Here is a 21,646-nt window from a genome sequence, read left to right on the forward strand (position 1 = left end):
TGTATTGATCTTATTATTATTCAACTTTTTATTTTAAAATACAGACTAACCGGAAATTGTAAAAATAGTACAAAGACTCCCATGTACTGCTCACTCAGCTTCTCCCAATAGCAACATCTGATAGAGATATAACACAATATCAAAGCCAGAAAACTGACATTGCTATATTACTGATAACTAGCCCTTGTTTGGTTTTCATTTTTAACCTGCATTCATTTGAGGGTGTTTATAGTTCTTTGCAATTTTATTTCATGTATAGATTCATGTAGCTACCACTACAACCAAGATAGAGAACTGTTCCACCACCACAAAAAGGCTCCCTGTGGCTTTTTCTTGGTTTGAACACCCACTCCCTATCCCTCTCCATTCCCCATTCCTGTCCCCTAGCAACCACTAATCTGTTCTCCCTCTCTAGAGTTTTGTCATTTCAAGAATGTCTTATAAATGGAATCATACAGTATATGTAACCTTTAGATTGACTTATTCTTTTTATTAAGCATAAGCCCATGAAGTCAAACCAGGCTGTTGCATGCATTAATAATTCATTCATTTTTATTGATGAATAGTAATATTCTATTATATGGATGTACCAGAATTTGTTTAAACATTTACCCATTGAAGGTCATTTGGATTTTTTTTTCTAATATTTTGCCATTATAAAAAAGTTGCTATGAACATTCACGTACAGGTTCATGTGTGAACATAACATTTCATATCTCTGGATTAAAGGTCCAGAAGTATAACTGCTGAATCATATGCTTAGTACATGTTTATTTTGGTAAAAAACTACCAAAGAGTTTTTCAGAAAGGTTATCCCATTTTACACATTCCTGCCGCAATGTATGAGTGATCCAGTTTCTCCATATCCTCTCGAAGCGTATTTTATGATTTTTTTCCTGTTCTAATAGGTGTGCGGAGATACCTTATTGTGGTTCTATATTTATTTTTATTCTCAAAAAATTAAACTTGATCAGATTTAAAATATTAGGCAACAACAGTATTGCACATTATCTACATATATAAAAGCCTAAGCGACCATTACAACCAGTCAACCGCTCGACTGGTCAACCGGTCACTGTGACACTCACTGACCACCAGGGGACAGACGCTCAATGCAGGAGCTGCCCTCTGGTGGTCAGTGCACTCCCACAGACAACCTCCCACGGCGGGCCAATCTCCCATGGTCCCTCTCCCTGGCTGGCTGGCCCTGATCAACCCTGATCAGGACTGGGCGAGACAGCCCCAATCCAGCCCTGATTGCCAGCCAGCCAAGGGACCCCACCCATGTACGAATTTGTTCACCAGGCCTCTAATATGATTTAAAAATAAAGAAGACCAAAGAGCACTTCACCACACAATATTGCATTATTCACAGTTTCTGAAGTCAGATAAAGATGAGGAATCCACCATCTTATCAATCAATTCTCTTCAGCAATTAATTAAGCTGGCAGATGAAAGAGATTTTCTCAACAATACATAAACTACTTTTTGTTCTAAAATATCTTATCTACTTTGTTACACATACTAATTCTATCATTGCCACTTCTAAAAAAGTCAGCCAAAACACATCAGTGACACAGAACTGTGGCAACCATGGAAGGAACCCACAGGATCAAGGCTCAGCTTTGCCACTTACAGTTCTGTAATACTGAACAAGCAACCTGACCATTCTGAGCCTCCAAAACTGGGGTAATAACCCCTACCTGTATTCAACAATTTTGACTTGTTATTTACAGCATTACAAGGGCCTGTAACTTTTAGAAAATATTAGTGAATTAACTAGTCTTATCTAGTAAATAAATGGTTGCATTAGATTTTTTTTCTATCCTCACCTGAGAATATGGATATGTTTTTTAGAGAGAGAAGAAGGGAGAGATAAAGAAAAACATTGATGTAAGAGAGAAACATTAATCAATTGTCTCCCATAGTGCCCCAACCAGGGATCAAACTGCAACCTAGGTATGTGCCCTAACTGGGGATTGAACCAGCAACCTTTTTGGTGTATGGGACAATGCTTCAACCAACTGAGCCAACAGGCCAGGGTGGTTTATAAAATATTTCACACTCACTATTATATCTGATCCTCAAAATATCTTATAAGGTAATTAAGGAGATTAAAAATTGTGGCAGAGTAGGAGGATACAACACGGACATGCTCCCAGGAACAAGCTGGAATTACAAATGAAATATGGAAAGGCTTCCTGAATAATCAATGGAAAACTCACAGGAGAGAACCCTGATACCCAAGGACTAAAGGTGGAGACCACAGAGACTGATAGGAGGGGTGGATGTGCAAAAGGGCTGGTGGGGCACCCACAGATGGCAACTGAAGTACCAGAGAGATTTCTCAGCTGGGGGAGGGGGGGTTCCATTGAGACCTCTGGGATCTAATCCCAAAGCTTGGCTCCCCAGCAGAGAGCACCAAACTGAGGAGGTTACCCACATAACATCTAGCTGTGAAAAGCACCGGGGTGCTGTCTGCCCGGGAGTACCAGCTGAAAGTTTGGGCACCCTCTTAAAGGACCAATGCATAAAAATTCCCTGTGGAGTCACCCACCTTGTGCTCTGGCAGAGGGAGGGTGAAGTGGACTGGAGCTGTGAGAGCAAAACCCAGGACTAGGGACTTGGGGGGATAGAGCTCAGAAGGCAGACACCCCAAATTTCCTGGGCTGAGTCATCCCCTCACACAGTGGAGGACATCTTTCCCACATAGATATCTGCCTTGCCTGGGAGGAAGACAGTGGACACACCCTATTGGAAAACACCTTGCCCTGAGGCCACTTAAGAGATTAAAAGAAACAATTAGACTCCAGGCAGAAGCGACTGCCCCACCCTGTTGAAAAACTCCTGCCACACCTGAGTATGATTGCTGAGGGGCGGAGAGGGGCAATTCAAGTCTGAATCCTATTAGTCTGCAGACAAAGGCGGTCTCTTGTGGTTTTGAGTCTTAGCCTGATCCAATTAGTCAGAAACAGTCTTTAACATTATCCTGCACTAGAGATTGAGAGGTATAGAGCAGTGGTCGGCAAACTCATTTGTCAACAGAGCCAAATATCAACAGTACAACGATTGAAATTTCTTTTGAGAGCCAAATTTTTTCAACTTAAACTATATAGGTAGGTACATTGTTATTAACTTAATTAGGGTACTCCTAAGCTGACCTTTGCTAAAAACGTCCTCAATCTGATTGAGGTACATTCACTGAGGTCGACCCCTTCCAACTCTCCCATCCACACTCATCTTGTATACTTGTTTCGTCTATCTCCTTTCATTCATCCTCTCTATATGTCTACCCCCCACTTCTTCTAACGCCATTTCTTCAAAATAGACTCCCCCAGGCTGAAAACCGACTGTGCCGCATCTCCCGTTGCCCAACCTACTGACACCCCCCCACTTCTTCTAATGCCACTTCTTCAAAATAGACTTGCCCAGGCCAAAGACCAACTTCTGCGCATGGGCCACGAAGTTTCAATCGCACTGTACGTGTGTTCCAGCACGTGGTATTTTGTGTAAGAGCCACACTCAAGGGGCCAAAGAGCCGCATGTGGCTCGCGAGCCGCGGTTTGCCGACCACTGCTGTAAGAGATTGCTGAGAAGAAGAAAAAGAGAAACCTAGCCATACAGAATTAAAATGGCTATAAATAAATACCTCTCAATAACCCTAAATGTAAATAGATTAAATGCTCCAATTAAAAGGTGTAGGGTAGTGGAATGGATACAAAAATATGACCCAACTATGTGCTGTCTATAAGAGACCCATCTCAAAACAAAAGACACACACAGGGTGAAAGTGAAGGAATGGAAAAAAATTTTTCCATGCAAATGAAAAAGAAAAAAAAAAGCTGGAGTAGCAATATTCACATCCGACAAAATAGAATTTAAAATCATCATGCTAAGCGAAATGACCCAGTTGGAGAAAGATAAATATCATCTGATCTCACTTATTTGTGGAATATAATGAACAACATAAACTGATGAACAAAAATAGAGCCAGAGGGGGGAAAAATATACTAGAATATAATACAAGTAATCTTATTATTTGCAGATTTTTAATATGTTAGCACAGTTTTGGTAATATTATTATACTTAAAATCCTCTTATTCTTGAAATATTAATGTTTATGGTATGTAATATTATACATAAGATCATTTTTCTTGAATAATTGGCATTTATTGCATGTAACATTATTATATTTACGATCGTTTTTCTTGAAATATTAAGGTTTATTGCATGTAACATTATATTTAAAATCATTTTTCTTTAAATTAAAAAAAAACTAAAAAAAATATAATTAATACTACTAACTAATTTTATAAATGAAGGTTTTGTGGAATTGTAAAGTGTCATGCCCAAAGCCAAGTGGTTGAAACTGAGGCTTGAATGTAAATGTCCTATTAAGTCAGTGCTGAACCTTGGCCCTTTTGAGTATTAATAAGGCCTATGAATATTTGGTAATCTCTGATGTCACCCAAAGAAACACAAGTTCTTTTCTCTTCAGGAATATGCAATATTAATTCATACAATTAATACCTGACCCTTTAATGAATCAACAGCTAGTCCTTTTGCCCTCTTGAGGCTCTGCAAGTTAAAACTCATGTGCTGCACACCACAGCAATAGATGAGGCTCACGATGCTTACCCTGAACAAAAAACGGGGCAGCCACTCAAGTTCAAGTCCCGTTAGAGTTCCCAATGTTTCAATGACTATGTGACTGTCCTCATGACAGTCCATGCATAATTAAAACAAACATCTGAGAAACTTCAATTGTTCTTCTGTGATTGCTGCCAATGTAACAGAACTGTCAGGACACATAAAGAAGACATCTCCCATTTGTTCCTCCAAAGTCACGGTCCAGATTCCCTTTCATGGCAGGGAACAGAGGCTGGGACTCCAAACACTGGAGAGCACACAGCAGGTCTAAATATTTAGGTATCACTGTTCTGAGTTCACAGTTCTCATACATTTTCAACCACCAATTACTCCAGTTAAAAAGAAAAGCTTTACTAACTATAAGTAGAGAAGCAGCACCAAATTGGCCTGTATGCTCAACATTAAACATGGTAGGGAAAGTCCATTCCAAATAATGTCGTTAATTACATTGCCAGAGGTGGCCATCCATTTTCCTCATGTTTTAGCTATCTGTTGAGAAAACACATGCCCTGTCTAACCAGATTACATTACTACACATCACTAATGGCTAGTTTCCCACCAAGTATCAATGATCCAGGATTCATTAATCCCTAGGAACCAAGCCTCAATCTTGCCTCATCCATGTGAGAGAGAAGAGATACAGTGGAATGAACACATTTAGGAAAGCTGGGGTCTAGACCCAGTTCAGTCCCAACCTCTTGGGTAACTTTGGGAAGCCATTCTCTTCCCTTCCCTACTGAGTTTCCATGTCCAGCAAGTGAAAGAAGTGGACTAGATAGCCTTCAAACTCTTTCCTAGTTCTTCTGCTCCAAGTTTTTGTTCTGAAGACATGGAAAATGGCCTTGCCATGAATGCAGAAAGGAAATAAGCTTGGTTGCCACCTCCATCATAGGAGACTCAGTTGTTTACACTGGTATTTTGTTCTAGTTACTATGCCTACTCCAAATCAGCAATGGCTAGCACCTTCCATTCCATGGAATGGATTAATAACATTAGGGTAGAAAAAATGCACAGAAATCTAGTAAAAATCTCCTTCAATGCCCGAGCCAGTTTTCTCAGTGGTTAGAGCATCAAGCCAAGGACTGAAGGCAAGGGTTCCATTCTGGGCAAGGACATGGATCTGGATTGCAGGCTTGATCCCCGGCCCCTGGGGTCAGTGCACGTGTGGGAGGCAACCAACAGATGTGTCTCTCTCACATAGATGTTTCTCTCTCTCTGTCTCTCCCCCTCTCTTCCACTCTCTTTTAAAAAAAAATCAATGGAAAACATATCCTCAGGTAAGGATTAACAACAAAAAATAATGATAATAAAGTAAAATCTCCTTCATTTAATAGAAGTCATTCCTCCATTCTCATCTGACTTTACAGATCTAGGTGAAGTAATGTGGGCAGAAATTGAAAACGGGTGCCTTATATATATTATATAGTTATGTAGAAGTTAATATATGTAGGAATAGCATGTGGAAAGAGCAACCATTTTGAAATTAATTTCAAAAAAAAGGATCTTGGAATCATAACATAACGGAATGAAAATGAACAAGGCAATCTAGCCAATCTCCAATAAATGGAACCCTTTAAAATCATCAAGAGTCCTAGATATGAAGAGCAGAGCTTAGCTCTATTATTTTACCAGCTATGTGATTACTGAATAAGTTATTTCACTTCTGGTAGGTTACCACTCAGTAAAATGGCAGCAACATCTATTCCACCTAATTCAGAGAGCTGGAGTAAGAATTTTCTTTTGAGAATTGAACGATATCACTATGTAAGCACAGTATGAACTATAAGGAATTGTACAAATACAAAAGTATTATGCTGAAATGGTCAAATTGAGTCTGTACCCTGCAGATATACTTGTTCAAAAATCTTACATTTAAAATGTTTTTAAAAATTTAGAGATTAGAAAAAGTTAACTCCAGACCACAAGACAACTCCAACTTTACAAACATGAAAACTTTACAAATCATTCTATATGGTAATCTATTGTAATAAAGTATAAAAAATGACAGGTAAATTTCAAAATCCTCAAGAAAATAATGTATGCCGAACCGGTTTGGCTCAGTGGATAGAGCGTCGGCCTGCGGACTCAAGGGTCCCGGGTTCGATTCCGGTCAAGGGCATGTACCTTGGTTGCGGGCGCATCCCCACTGGGGGGTGTGCAAGAGGCAGCTGATCGATGTCTCTCTCTCATCGATGTTTCTAGCTCTCTATCCCTCTCCCTTCTTCTCTGTAAAAAATCAATAAAATATATTTTTTAAAAAAAAGAAAAAAAAAAGAAAATAATGTATAAGTAAAGTAGGAAATCTCACTTCGTTTGGTAAGAAAGATCTATGCCCTGTTCTACCATAAAAGGCTTTGTTTTGGGGATTTTTTTTGTTTGTTTGTTTGCAATTTTGAGATAGAAATGGCAGGGATTCAGATTATAGAATAAAGAACACTACTGACTAGTACCTTAAAGACCAAAAGAAAAATCACATCATCCTGTTGCCCTCATTAGTCTACAATAGAAGGTGATGAAAAAAAAACCATACATACATACCCAAACCATCCTATGAATACAAAACTTTATATATATATATTCATAAGCACATAGTAGAGGACACAGAAAGGCATTTGGAAATGCAGGGGCATTCCAAACAGGGAAGGAGGCACAAATTGTTAAAAAAAAATATATCAATGAAAAGTATGAATAAAATAAAAGAACCCTAAGGCCTAAAAAGCTACTAACTGGGGGAGAAAAATCACGACCCACTCTTAAGTGTGCCAAAGCCCTTTAGAGAAAGATTATACGCAGAATACTTTATAAAAGAAAATTATAACATATGGTATATAAATATAAGTTGATGTGGAAAAATGTGGGTACTTTTCCACTTTCACAGTCAGAATTAAAAAATGAGAAAGCAAACTCCAGAGATGACAGATATAATAACCAAGGTGAGAAATGTAATTGGTAACTTCAAGGTAGCAGTGAAGCAACTCCTGGGCTAAAAAGCTCCAGGAATGAGTAAAGGAGGCTAAAAGTAACTCTAACACTTAGGTTAGAACCATAAAGCTTAGTAAGTATTTGAGAAGCTAGAACCTGTGCCTGGATAAGCAGCTTTATGTTTCTGTGGCTTAACTATCATCTCAAACATAATTGAGTACCTAATATGTGTCAGGCACATTGCTTGGTGCTGTTGGGAGTAAGCCCTGAGTCTGTTAAAGCAGATAGGTTCATACCCAAGTAAGGCAATTAGAAGACACATGAAAAGAATAGCAGGAGATGCATAAAGAGGTTGTGGCATGGTGAAAAAGAGACCTCACTAGAATATAATACAAGGTCCTGGGTAATGCTGGGCTCAGAGAGTACCTGAGGTCTAGTGCCAACTCAGCCCTGAGCAGGCTGTGCATCTCAGAGCAAATCATGTGTACTCTGCACTACCGCTCTCACATTTACACCAGGAAAAGGTGGACCATGTGACTTCTTTTAGTCCTATCCTTTTATATTTTCTATTGCGTTCTTGGAGGTCAATCTCTGCATTAAGCTATAAATAAAAAGACTTTATGAGACAGAAATTCAGGAGAATGTAAATTAACAGCAAAAGATGGTGAGAGCTGAGGCACAAGACCATGGCACAATCCATTCACCCTGTAAATAAAAACTGTTACCTGCTCTCTGGGGATTTCACTAATGGCACAGATCATTCTAAATGGACAGAAATGAAAAAGAAAATGGATATAAACTTTCAAACGTATAAAATTTTAAGCAAAAATAACATGAATTATGAAAATGTTTTGAGTAACAAAGAATGCACCAACATTTAAATTAAATATAAAGTAAAGCAAATCTTGTACTTCTAACAAATATTATGTCATAATATACAGCAGATGAAGAGATGTAGCTGCATTTTAAAAAGTCTGAATATCCATAAACCTTTTCCCATATTTGTCTTTAAAATGTATGTATGCAAGGGAAATGTTTTTTTTCTTCACGTATTCAAAAAAGGTTATATTAAAAAGAGAGAGAGATTGGCAGAATTGCAAGAAAGAATCAAACCTTCAGAAATTAAATGCGACTGAGCTGCTTCACATGAGGATCCCATATTCCAAACTGTTTATTGTAGGAAAAGAATCACTGAGTGCTGTCTTCATCCATCCAGCCATCCGCCATCCGCCACCCATCCAAATATATACATACATAAGAACATACAGACATACATTTGACCATACACAATCGTTCCTACTAAAAACACAGTAGCATAATAAGAGCCAAGAGGAACATAAGGACGAGTGAGAAACCATGTCTTGTTGCTTAAATGGGGAAACAAAGCTTGCATTCTCACAAGGAAACAGGAAAGAATCTCTGTCATATGGGGCCCCAGTGCCACATTTGCCATGAATAGGATAAGCAGTATAGCACGCTGGGTAAGGACAATGGCCTCCTTTCAAAAACTTAGTAGCCACGAAACCATACAGAATGACATCTCTCCTCTCTAAGCTTACATTTCTTTATGCGAAAAGACACTTACTACATAGGGTTAAAAAGAAGGCAATGGAATGATAATGAAAAAGCACAGTGCCTTACAGACTACATTTTCAATGTCTGACAGAGTAAGAGCAGGAGAAATAACCAAAGTAGAAATTTGATAGTCAGAGTAAGACGTATGTGGGAACCCAGGGAAGGAAGTGATGATTACTTCTGATCTAGGCCAGGCCTAGACACTTTGGAGAAGGTGATTCAAGTAAGATTTTGATAGGTGATAAAAGGTGTGGAATCACATGTTAAGAAAAAGCAAAGAACTGAGCTAAGAGAGACAGAGTATCAGAGATTACACCAGTGTCCCTAGAGAACAAGAGAGACAGTACATGAACCTCACACAGTGCAGTAAAGAAGGTGGAGCAGCTCAAGGCAGGGAGAGTCACCCAAGAGCTAACTCACCGCAATTCATAACATTCAGAGTGAAGAAGGCTAAGGAAGACCATTATATGCAGCTCTCCTCCCTCTCCTGCATGCCATTTATTAGCTGACACTTAATATAGGACCTGCCCCCTATATTGGTTGTGCATCGAATGCCATACCCATACCCATTAAGACTCCCTCACACATTTGTCTTTTACTCGATAAGGGACCCTGTCTTTATTCCTTTCATATTAGAGGAAGGTCCATTTTAGTTCTCCCCAAAAGTTAGGAGACAAAATAGCAATCCCCCTGGTGAGCAGAACAGGGAAAATGTTGAGAAAAATAATAATAAGAAGAAGAAAGCCAACATATGACTCTTCTTGTCCTTGGGAGGAGGGATTCTCTTCCAGATCCCATTCCTGAGTTCTGCAATCACTGAAGAACAATGAGGCAAAGAAAACTAGTTCCAGGGAGTCCTGATTAACTGCAAAGCTGCAACCTCCTGCAGGGTCAATGTAACTTCAGGCACTTTGGTGGGGAATAGCAGAGCGCCAAGGGCATTGTTTATTGTTTTTCCACAGAGGCTCTCTGATGGTCTGGACATTGCACTTTCCGGAGAAAAGATGCCGAAAGACCCACAGCCACAGCTCACATGTGCATGCGGGTGACTGACCTCCCCACCATCTGCCTAAGCACCCAGCCCCCCTTATACAGCTAGTCATCTGGGCCAGGCTTCTGATTTCAGTCCTAAAATACTAATAGACTAGTAAAGTGTTGACTGGAGGCAGGGAGAGGACTAGAATGAGAAAAGAGAGGCTGAACTCTATCACAGAGTGTGAAAAGATTTCACGCAAATTTGCTGTAACAAAAACACTAATATCATCCAAGAAGGAAGTAGAAACATCCTGGAGAGAATACAGTAATTTTTTTTTTTTTTGAAAAAGCAGGATGAGGGGAGGGAGGAAAAAATAGAGAAAGGGGGGCTGAATCTTCTTTCACTGCCGCTTCTATCTCAGCAACCAGAAGTCTAATGTTCTTCTGTTTGTTAGTTATAACACATTCTTTCATGAGTTTGGGTGAACTGCTGACATTGATTAGCTAAATGTGGCATCACTTCATCCAAACAATATGGCATTCTTTGTGCTTCCTATGGGGTTTAGCAGGTTGAATGTGCACATACATATATGCCTAGGATACTAAGCTCATGCAGATCTCCAAACTCCACTTGATGTTAACTGAATGTACTGCTATTAAAACCCCTAACACAAGGCTTCACTCACATTGCTCAGTGCGCTTCTACACATACAGATCTCACAGAGCTCTCCAGATAACTTTATCCTACAGCAGCTTAGAGGAGGAAAAAAATAACCAGAGAAGTCAAACCAATTTTAGGTGTCTTATTAGGTTCACTTTATGTGGGTTTCTCTTTAGAGTACATGGCAGCAGTTTGAGACACTTGTCCAATGGCAAGGGGGAGAGTCCACTGGTGGGTAGACACATTTCTGCAGGACAATGGGAGGAAGTAGAGAATAATGCAACAGGACAGTGAGTTACAAATGAAGAAAGTAGGGTCCTAGTTTTGGCTCTAGCCTTTACTCATTGTGTAACCATAGCCATATAAGAGGTCTCACTCTCTTTACCCTAAGAGAAGAGTTGGCTTAGATGGTTCCTAGGTGTTCTTAGATGTCAACCAACTATAAGAAACACATTACAAATTTTTGAGCTACCTTTATCCGACTCATTGTGCTGTCAATCACTTTTATTATATTGAGCTCTCCCTCCCACTTTGGCTGCCCAACTCTGAAATACCTACACTTACCTTCACCTCCAGGTTGCTTGTATGGGTTGTACTTGGGCTTTGGAGCAACTACTGGTGCAAACTTTTTGGGTGGCTGTTGTGTAGACACTGAAATGCTGGGGGTCCCAAAGGAATGCGTGGTCTCCATCCGTGCAGGCACATGGCCTAGGGGTTCACCAGTACTTTTGGGTGGCAGCCAAGATGGGTGAGACATTGTTGGAATCTGAAATTTAAAAAAAAATGCAGTTGTTTTTACAGAAGCATGAAAATGAGGCAACATAGCTTAATTCATTGTTATTTCATTTTAATCTATACTCAATAAAATCTTGAAAAAGCTCTCTGACAAGAAAAACGAAGAGAGAAGATGAAAGAGGGGAAGAAGAAGAGAAGAAAAATTGAGCACTCCGATGAACTAATCTTAAATACCTCTCTTCTAACAGGTACCTATGTTAGTGCCCAGCACTCCTCAGACAATAGCTATAAATAAGAAATAATCCCTAACCTGAAGGAGTTTCTATGGTAAGAGAATCTTATACCAATAAGGTTGAAGAAAGCTTCATTTGTATTAATGATCTATTCAAATAATTATCACACCAATTAAATGGTGATATGTACCTAAATGAGGTGATAAGTTATCTAAGTGAGGATTAAAAAAAGTGTTGCTGCAGAAAAAAATAAGATCACTCCTTGCTAGCAACAGAAGACCTCATTGACTCAGTGACCTTCAGACAGAGCCCAAGTGCTGAGTAGAGGGTGGGCCTGAACAATGTTAGCAAAGTTACATGTACACAGGACTTACATTTAGTGTGGGTAGAGGAGGAATAAGAAAAAGTAGCTAGTAAAAGCTAAAATGTGGAATGGAACCAGAGCACAGTCAGCTTTGCCTGCAAGCTTGAGGAGCTTAAACTTATTGAGGCATTAAGGAACCTCTGAAAGTTTATTCTTGAAACAGGGCATAAAAAGTACTTGGCAAGATACTTTAAAATGGTCCCTCTGGCAGGTGCAATTCTGCCCCCCACCAAGGGGCACTTGGGAACTTGGAGGATGAGAACACCATTTGCCACTATGCCTAGGGTAGTTACTAGCACTTAGTGGCCAGGGGCCAGAATATTCAATACCTGTAATGCACTGGTCAGCTCCACATGACAAAGAAATGCCCCATGAAGAACTATGCTGAACTGATACCACACTGGACCTTTAAGAAAAACTTAACTAGGAGGGGGACAGACCAGCCTAGACCAGGTACTGTTCTAATCAGATTAAAATTCACAATGTGAGGAAAGAAAAACGATGTCTCTTGTGTCAGAGTGAGCCAATCACCCCTGCAGGCAGCCTGCAAGCTGTGGCTGAGCTCAGCTCAGTGACTGCTATTGGGGAAGGCTCTCCAAACCTGATTGCAAGAGCTCTCCAGCCCAGGGAGGCCCGGAAGGCACCCTCACCCGCCCCAACCCCAAATCCACCCAGTAATTTATTAATTGAGCTGAATTAATTGAGAGGGCTACATGATTACCTCCAGATGTCTGTAAAGACAACGAGCACTAGAAATGCAGAAAAAAATAAACGCCTCAGCACATGGCATGGAAATGGAGAGATGGGGTAAACGTGAAAGAAGAGGTACGGTGTTGCCTGGGTGTTAGCATCAGCTCACAAGGGATAAGTGACAAGATCTTGAGCAGCCTCCATGCCTTATCAGGTGCCTGAGATACTTCCACTCCCTCAAAATTAAGATAAAATCTCTGTCCTCCTCAACTCCTCATCCAACTTTTTATGGCAATAAAAAAAGATAACAATATTAAAGTGTTTTATATATTGTAAAGTGCTATTTAGAGGGAAGAGAGCAAACTGTTGGTGGTATAGTTTTTTCAATTAAAAAAAATATAACATTGACCTGGCTGGGTGGCTCAGTTGGTTGGAACATCCATCGACCCATACACCAAAAAAGTTGTTGGTTCAATTTCAGGTCAGGGCACCTAGCTAGGTTGAGGGTTTGATTCCTGGTAGGGGCGCATACAAGAGGCAACTGATCGATGTTTCTGACATGCATCAATATTTCTCTCTCTCTCTCTTCCTCTCTCTAAAATCAATAAAAAACATATCCTCAGGTGAGGATTTTAAAAAAAGAAAATAACATTAATATCAATGAAAAAGACTTTAAATTGACAATCAAGAGGGTTTTGTTACTGAAGCCAGACACTAGCTTTTCAGTTTGGTTACAGGGCCTTTCTTCGCCACCTCTACCCCCGCCCCCTTGTATCCTATGCACACACTGTGCACATATACATTTACTAAATGGTGAGTCCCTGAAAAGGGCAGGGAGCATATTTTACTAATTCCTAAATCATCATTGCAAGGCCTAGCACAAAACCAATGTAGAAAAACATCTTTGAACAGCTGGCTTACTCATGGTTGTTAAACCTAGATGCATATTTAGAATTATTTGAGATGAAAAGAAAGAAAAGAAAAGAAAAGAAAAAAAAGAAGAGAAAAGAAAAGGAAAGGAAAGGAAAGAAAAGAAAAGAAAAGAAAAGAAAAGAAAAGAAAAGAAAAGAAAAGAAAAGAAAAGAAAAGAGACCAAAACCACATCCATCTCTCGGGGTTGAGAAACACTAATTTTGGTTTTTATTTATTTTAATTTTTAAATTGATTCTCGGTCTTTTACTAAAAAGGGATAAAAGAGTCTGTTCTGCTTTCAACATGACTCAAGTGAGTATAAGTGGGGAACAAGTAGAGTAAAATAAAGGTTTGAAAATTTTAATGCACGGTGCACTTTTGTAGTATAAATTTTATTTGTACATTTTTTAATGGGTTAATATTATCCTTGCCACTTCTCTGTAACTCTAAAGTTATTTCAAAATGGAAACTTTTAAAAAACGGGTTAATATAGGATGCAGTGATTTTGAAAGCAAAGAAGCACATTTCCAGAGCAATCCCACATTGCCAGCTGACTGTGGAATCCTTCTGGGAGAGTGTGAACAATGTAAACTTAAGCATCTATATGGAAACCACTGACCCCCACCATCTTTTCTGCCTTCCACAGCACCATCTATTACCCCCACACTGCCCTCCCCATGGAGGCTCCACCTCCTCTGAATGCCAGGGTCTGGCCAAGTCTCTGTTGCAGATGATTTTCAGAGCATCTTCTCCTATCATTCTTCAGAATGTCAATAGTGGCCCAGTGACACCATTCCCAGGATTTATAATGAATGTTCATGACCCTGAACTTTGCTCATGCTGTGCTCACTGCTACAATGTCATTTCACAGCCTTTACTTTCTACTGAGCCTTTTTTTTTTAAATCTTGACCCAGCTCAAACATCTCTGATGCTATAAAAATTTATCCCCAAAATGAGTAGCTTAATTCTAGGGTCTTCTAGTATTTGTTTCATACTTATAACAGTCCACACAGAAGCTATTTTTTCACCTGCTGATCTGCTTTAATAAGCTGGAAGCTCCTGAGTGGTCTCACTATACCAGGGCTGCCTGGTTAGGAAGCTCTTATAAAAATATGCTATGCATGAATGGCTGAGTGAATGAATGCTTATCTCCTTGGTTACTCATCCCTTTCTATAATCTATCTCCTTCCTTAACATCCACTAATATATTATCTCTTTTTTCCTCCCTTAATTTAGCAATATAATGAATCATGCTAGATTTCCAGAAATTGAACCAGCTTTGCATTTCTAGAAAAAAGTCCTATTCAATCTCAGTTGCAGTGTTTTGATTTGTCAATGAATTAAAAGGATATCTTTTACAGATTTTTTGTACATATAATCATAAGATTGTTCTGTAGTGTCTTTCTCTACTTGCTTTACTTATCATTACTAAGTTTAGATATGAGGGTTCTTCACCCTTTTCTACTCTTTATATTAGTTTAATGATGGGAATGAAATTATGTGGTCTTTAAAGGTTTACCAGATTTCATTGTAAAGTCATCTAGATATAACAATTTCTTAAATAATAGATCTTAGTCATATTTCCAATCACTTCTATAATTGTATAGGTGTTATGCTTCTTTTAAGGTCATTTCTCAGCACTTATATTCTGCTGGAAATTCTGCTAAATCTTTGGGTTTTATCTCTGTTCCCTTTCAACCAAGCTAACTCTCTATTAAAATTGATGTCTATCTGTGACGCATCATTTAGATCCTGAGCATCACTTCTTACTAGTCCTTAAAGACATAATCCCTGTTCTCCATCCTCCAGTTCAAGTTACACACCCTTTTACTCCACTCCCATGGCACCTGGAATACCACACTGTCCTCATACTCATCACACATCACTCTGCCTCTCTGTTCCTCTGTATCTCAAACTAAACTATTGAATCCTTGAGAGAAGAAGTAATTATCATTCTCCAATCCCAGGGCCTCATACATAATAGGTACTCAAAAACAAATGTCTGTTAATTTAATAAATGAATACATTTATGTGTCTGGCACTGGAGCTTGAGATAAATCAGATTTTCATCCTGTATTCAGGTGAATCAAATTCCATCCTGTTCTCAAGAAGCTTAAAGCCTACCTGAGGGAGATATATTTATATATGTGACAAGAGAAAGACAAAAAACACAAAGCATACAAAAAAATCAGGGTATTTGAAAGCTGGATGGTTCTAAAAGGTAAATGGAGCAAGGATAACGCCTGGAAATACAGTGAACTCAAGGAAGAAACAAGGCATTTCTGTGAGGCAAGGAGCAGCCCGCTTGTACTAAAATGAGGGGCTCATGGAGAATACTTAGGGAAAAGGTTTGGAAGATAAAATAAGCTTGTGCATGAAAGGTCTTATATAGAGAACTAAGAAGCTAGAACTTTTATCTTTGAACAGGAATGTAATAAGAGTGAAAAATGAAGGTAAGGAAAGTTAATCCATGCAGGATGGATCCAAGGAAGGCAACAAATAGGATAGAGTCTTTATGGCCCCAGTTCCAGTCTCAGCTCTGCCAGCATAACCCTCAGTAAGAAACGATACTCATTTGCAAAATGAATGTCAGTAAAGTCCCAATCAGCTCTAATATTCTATAGTGTTTTCCTTCTCTAAAATCTTCATTACAGCCCTTCATTTTGACAAATGGGTTTGAGGGAGCCTCACAAGTTTGGTGAAGGGATAAACTAGAACATGTCAGTTGGGGCTTCTTAGTTTCTCAAAGAGACACCCAATGTAAATACAAAGAAGCTGTGGTGAGAGCTAGTTTTGCTGGACCAAAACTTACCCTGCTCTTACTTCCTCTGGTTCTAGATCAGTTTCACTCTAAGTTTGTAATCATCATGAAAGCAAGAAGTGAAAGGGAAGATCTCCACAGAAGCTCTGAAAATACACAAACATGAGACGAGAACAAGAGAGATAGCAGTTCGCTCAGCAAAATGCCTGCTACTTAAGGGAGTCAAGGAGCTGGGGCACCCAACCACTGGTCTTTTAGGAACTGTAGTCAAATGCAAATACATTAAGAAGAACTGAAGAAGTTTCCATTATTACCCTCTCTATTGCTTGTCTGTCTCTTCCTAGTTGTTCAGCAGGTACAAGAACACCACAGACTGACAATAAATAGCAAGTGTTTACTAAGCACTTACTATAGGCTTAGCAATTTTCCAATGGCCACATAATCTTCAAAGCCATTATATTATATCATTATCCACATTTATCAGATCTGGAAACTAAGGCTTTAAGAATTAATGTGCTCAAATATCAAAACTAAAGCTTGGGCATAGGTCTTCAACCACAAGTCTGTGGTCTTTTACCATGGTCCCACTCTTCTATTTGAAAAACACCACAATCCAAAGGAAGCCATTAGAAACAGACTTTGTTCTTATCTCTATTACTAGCTCCTGAATCTTACTGCCATAATGTCTTCTCTATTCTAGTCCATCAAACTTACACCATCATGAGCCACAGGATCACAAACTGATGAAGCCAATAGTTTAACCATAAAAAATCAAGGCACAAAAGAACGCAAAAGACTACAAAAGGCCACATGGTAAACAAGACCCTTCCTCTACAGGTGGGAAAATGCCGGGCCACAGGTACAGTGACATTAAATACTAACAAGCTACTAAACCTATCTAGAGATACCAAGTAACTGTCCTCATTGTTAGGCACATAAATAGAACTAACTAGTATTGGCTCAAGTTTTCCTTCTTTCCTAAAATCAATATTGTACTCTTCTTTAAACATTTACTTAGTTCATCAAAGTTTAAAAACAACCAACCATTACGTGGTATCATCTAACACCAAGTGCTATAAGCTTGAAATAGCGGTTTTCAAAACTGTCCATATATTAGTCTCACCTGGGGATCTTTATGTATATATTTCAAGGGCTGAGAATAACTGAATTTGAGCATGCATAATAATCTTTAAATCATGTTGTGTTATCCCCTAAATTTCCATTGGCAATTAAACCAAGACCTGACTCTTGGTCAGTGTTTGCTGAATAAATGAATGATATTGAAGAAAGACACAGGTATTAATATCACTATTAGTGATAAAAGAAATTAGGGGCTGAGGTATTATATGACTTAAACATCAGAGCTAGTTGATGGCAGACTGAAGTTTAGGATTCATTTCCCTTAGCAACGATTTCATTTAAATAAGCAATTAAGATTTAAATAGCACTTTCCTATAACTTTGATTTTTTTTTCACTATCTTTCTACTTTATAGCAAACTATTACCTTCCTAGAATTCCAAAACTGTCCTCTTAACAATCTATTAATATGATACAATGTGTTTCCCTATGTAGGCTACAGCTATCCATCCTTTGCTACATCTTGGTATTCAGCTAAAGAATGCCTGATCTTCCGAATTCAGACTCAGCTTACAGTCTTAGATATGCCATGAGGTCAGAGTTCAACCTTTGTTCTCTATGGTCATAGTGTCCTCCCCTGAAAAGAACACAACACTGAAAATGAAGTGGTGGGTTTAGATGAGTATAATGGCATCTCTACTCACACACTCTTATGATTCCATGAAAGATCCCGACTATAAAACAAGCCCCCCCCCCCCGCCCAATAAAAACAAAAGACATCCATGGAGGTTCCAAATCCTCTCTACTTTTCTTACCTCTTCAGTGAGGAAGCACGGCCTTTTGTTTTTTCTTTTTCTTTATTTTTTGTCACCAGTTTCCCTGACTTTTTAATCTGCCCCATTGTGGGAGGGAGTTTAAGATTGATCTCAGAGAGATTACCAAGGTATCACTCAAGATTTATTATGCAGGAGTAAATAAGTACTTTAGGCAAATCTTTTCCAAACGATGTAGGTAAGTCCCTACCAGTGTAATTACAAAGCAAATATGCCCTGGCATGTGATGGAAGCGTGGGAAGATAACGTTAAAGAATAACGCAGGCTGAAAATTACACACAATTGTTATTTGAACAGCAAATGTAATCACTCCTGCACTGATGCACCAGGTCAGATGAGAGAGCCAGAAGGGCACACCAGAACCTGCCATGGGCTGAAAATGTCAATGTATTCACTCAATTTCTCTTTCCAGGCAGCTTTGGCCCAGCACTGGCTAAGTGCCCCACTCTCTGCATGGACAGCTGGCATTACTCAGAAGGGGTGACTAGAGAACAACTCTACAGAAATGCCAACCCTTTATATAGACTATCGGAGAGACATTTGGAAATACTGGAAAAAGCCCTGGACTTAGATGCAATAAACTTCGGTGCAATTTCTAGCTCAGTCACTAGTTGGCTCTATGATTTTATCCCCTAGACTTCCTTGAACCTCAGTATCTCTTCCTATCTGTAAACTAAACATTAGATGCCTGCTACCATTCCTTCCAACTCCCATACTCCATGATTCCTCCTACAACTCTGAAAGTTGAGTGAGCTGAGGTTTCTTACAAAAATACCTTACCTTCTAGGAGTCCCACTGACCATGGAGTGTAGAGTGTACAGTGTAGAGTGTAGAATAAGAATCTGCCTTGCACAAAGTAAATATGAATGCAAGTTAAAGCTAAAGGCACAATCCTCAATAGTGGCAACACTGTTGGTTGCCAACTGCATTTGAAGAACCCAGGTAAACTAAGAAGCATCAAGGGAGAGAAGCATCAGTCCAGACAACTAAACTATTGTCTCTGATAAAGAAGAGAGGCAAAATTAGAGCCATAGCTCCACACTGCACTTTCACCTCAGATTCAGAATGTCACATGAAAAGGGAACAATCAGCTCTGACAGGGAAACAATACCAAAAAGACCAGGACTCTCAGGAGAAGGTAAAGGAGAGAATGAAACTAAACCAACAACTAACCAATTGGTCTGTGTGGCCACAGCTCCCATCAGTCACGGAAGAAAAAAGACATGATGCCAACAGCCAGGACAGGATATTCAATGCCAGGAGGTCATAGAGTCCCAGCTGGGAGAAATCTTAGGAAGTAATTTGTTCCTTCTAATTTGAATATTCAAAAATCAAGATTTAGAGAAGCTAAAGTGGCTTATCAAAGTTATCATAGCATCTAGTACATATCAGCGGCAGGATTTAAACACAGTTTTTCTTCCAAAAAGTGTTAGCAGTGGAAAAAGTTTCACTAAAAAAGCTAGTAATTGTTTTGATTGTTGGACGACAACTAAAAAGAGTGGGTAAAAGTCACTGAAATGAACAAGGAGTAAAAGTTTCCCTCCCAAAAGAGTCAGCACCCATGTCATTAAAAATAAGCACAGAAACCATGTGACTCCCAACCTTGCACTCTGGGTCATGTAACAACAATGGTTCTACTTGGCTGAGTGACCAAGAAAATGTTTACCCTCCCTAGACCTTAGTTTCTCCAGCTCTAAAATAATATGCATTAAGAGGATAATCTCTAACATCCTTCTTGCAACAACATTTATGCTCCACCGTGGTATGGCTAGTCTGTAGGATGTGCTATGCTTTCAAAATATGTATTCTGAAGAAGGCTTCTTCTATGTCTCTGATTCTAACAACAGATAATTTCTGTAGGAAGCTGAGAGAAAGGGGCAAACAATACCTTGAGCCCTTTGAGCTCAGCACAACTACTCAAAGTGGAAGTCTGGATTTATAAAGACAAGGTTCCTATTCATAAGGGTTTTAAACTCCTGGTTTATATATTACCCATCCACTAGGATGAAAATGTGACAGTGGGGAAAGTCACCAATGTAATCTCTGATGAGGCCTGGTAATCTCTTTGGTAATATCTAGAATTTTCTCATTCCAAACCCCCCGCAAAGAGGGTAAGTCCACGAGGTAATTGCTGCTTGCTTGTCTGCATTCCCCTGACAGCTTGTTCAAACTTGTATTAAAACACACAAACACTGAATTTTAGTTATCTGTTTGCAAGTCTGTTGTGCCCATTAGGGCCATAATATTTCATTAGCACATGAGGGATGTTTAAATAGATTTTAATTTTTAATAATTTTGTTTATATTTTCCTTTATTGTAAATTCATGTTGGTAACCCAGTAAAAGTAAACAAAATAGCAGAAAAATAATTCTATTTTAGATATAAGTTGCAAAAGTAGAAATATTTAATTTTGTCTTCAATGAATAAGTCCACTTTTTTCTTTTTTACCCTCACATGAGGATATTTTTCCATTGATTCTCTTTTTTATTTATTTTTCTTTTATTTTTTAAATCTTTATTTTTGAGAGTATTACAGATGCCCTCCTTATTCTCCCCATTGCTCCCCTCCACCCGGTTCCTACCCCACGCCAGGCTTCCACCACTATACTGCCTGTGCCCATAGGTAAGACCTTCGGTTAATCTCTTTCCACTCCCCAACCCCCTTCCCTCTGAGATTCGCCAGTTTGTTCCATGTGTCCATGCCTCTGATTCTATTTTACTTATCAGTTTATTTTGTTCATTAGATTTCTTGTTTGTTTATTTTGATTTTTAGATTCAATTGTTGATAGATATGTATTTATTACCATTTTATTGTTCATAATTTTTATCTTTTTTCTTCTTCTTCTTCTTCCTCTTCTTAAAGAATACCCTTCAACCAGTATGTAATACTGGTTTGATAGTGATAGTTAAAGACAAAGAGAATATTTAAAGCATCAAGAGAAAAGTAGTTAGTTATATACAAGGGAGTGCCCATAGGACTGTCAGCTGATTTCTCAACAGAAATTTTGCAGGCCAGAAGGGAGTGGCAAGAAATATTCAAAGTGGTGAATAGCAGGAACCTATAACCAAGATTACTCTACCTAGCAAAGCTCTAATTTAGAATTGAGGGTCAGATAAAGAGCTTCCATTAAATCTTAGAAAGACTGGAAGGGAGAGAGAGGGAGAGAGAGAGAAAATCATCAATGTGAGAGAGACACATCTATTGATTGCCTCACATATGCTCCTGTACCTGGGTGGAGAAGGAGCCTGTGATGGAA

General features: G+C 39.0%; 1 protein-coding gene across 3 annotated transcripts in view; it reads right to left on the reverse strand.

The window, feature by feature from the left end:
• LPP (LIM domain containing preferred translocation partner in lipoma) overlaps positions 1-21,646 on the reverse strand; it is a 655,957-nt gene that overhangs the window by 416,798 nt on the left and 217,513 nt on the right. For all 3 annotated transcript variants that reach the window (XM_014452226.2, XM_023750563.1, XM_014452224.2), the window contains one exon: positions 11,348-11,549. In XM_014452226.2, coding sequence (XP_014307712.1) covers positions 11,348-11,540 — 193 coding nt within the window. In that variant the 5' untranslated portion in view covers positions 11,541-11,549. The remainder of the gene's footprint in view (positions 1-11,347; positions 11,550-21,646) is intronic.

The sequence above is a fragment of the Myotis lucifugus genome, unplaced genomic scaffold, assembly GCF_000147115.1.
Source record: "Myotis lucifugus unplaced genomic scaffold, Myoluc2.0 scaffold_14, whole genome shotgun sequence".
Lineage (NCBI taxonomy): Eukaryota > Metazoa > Chordata > Mammalia > Chiroptera > Vespertilionidae > Myotis > Myotis lucifugus.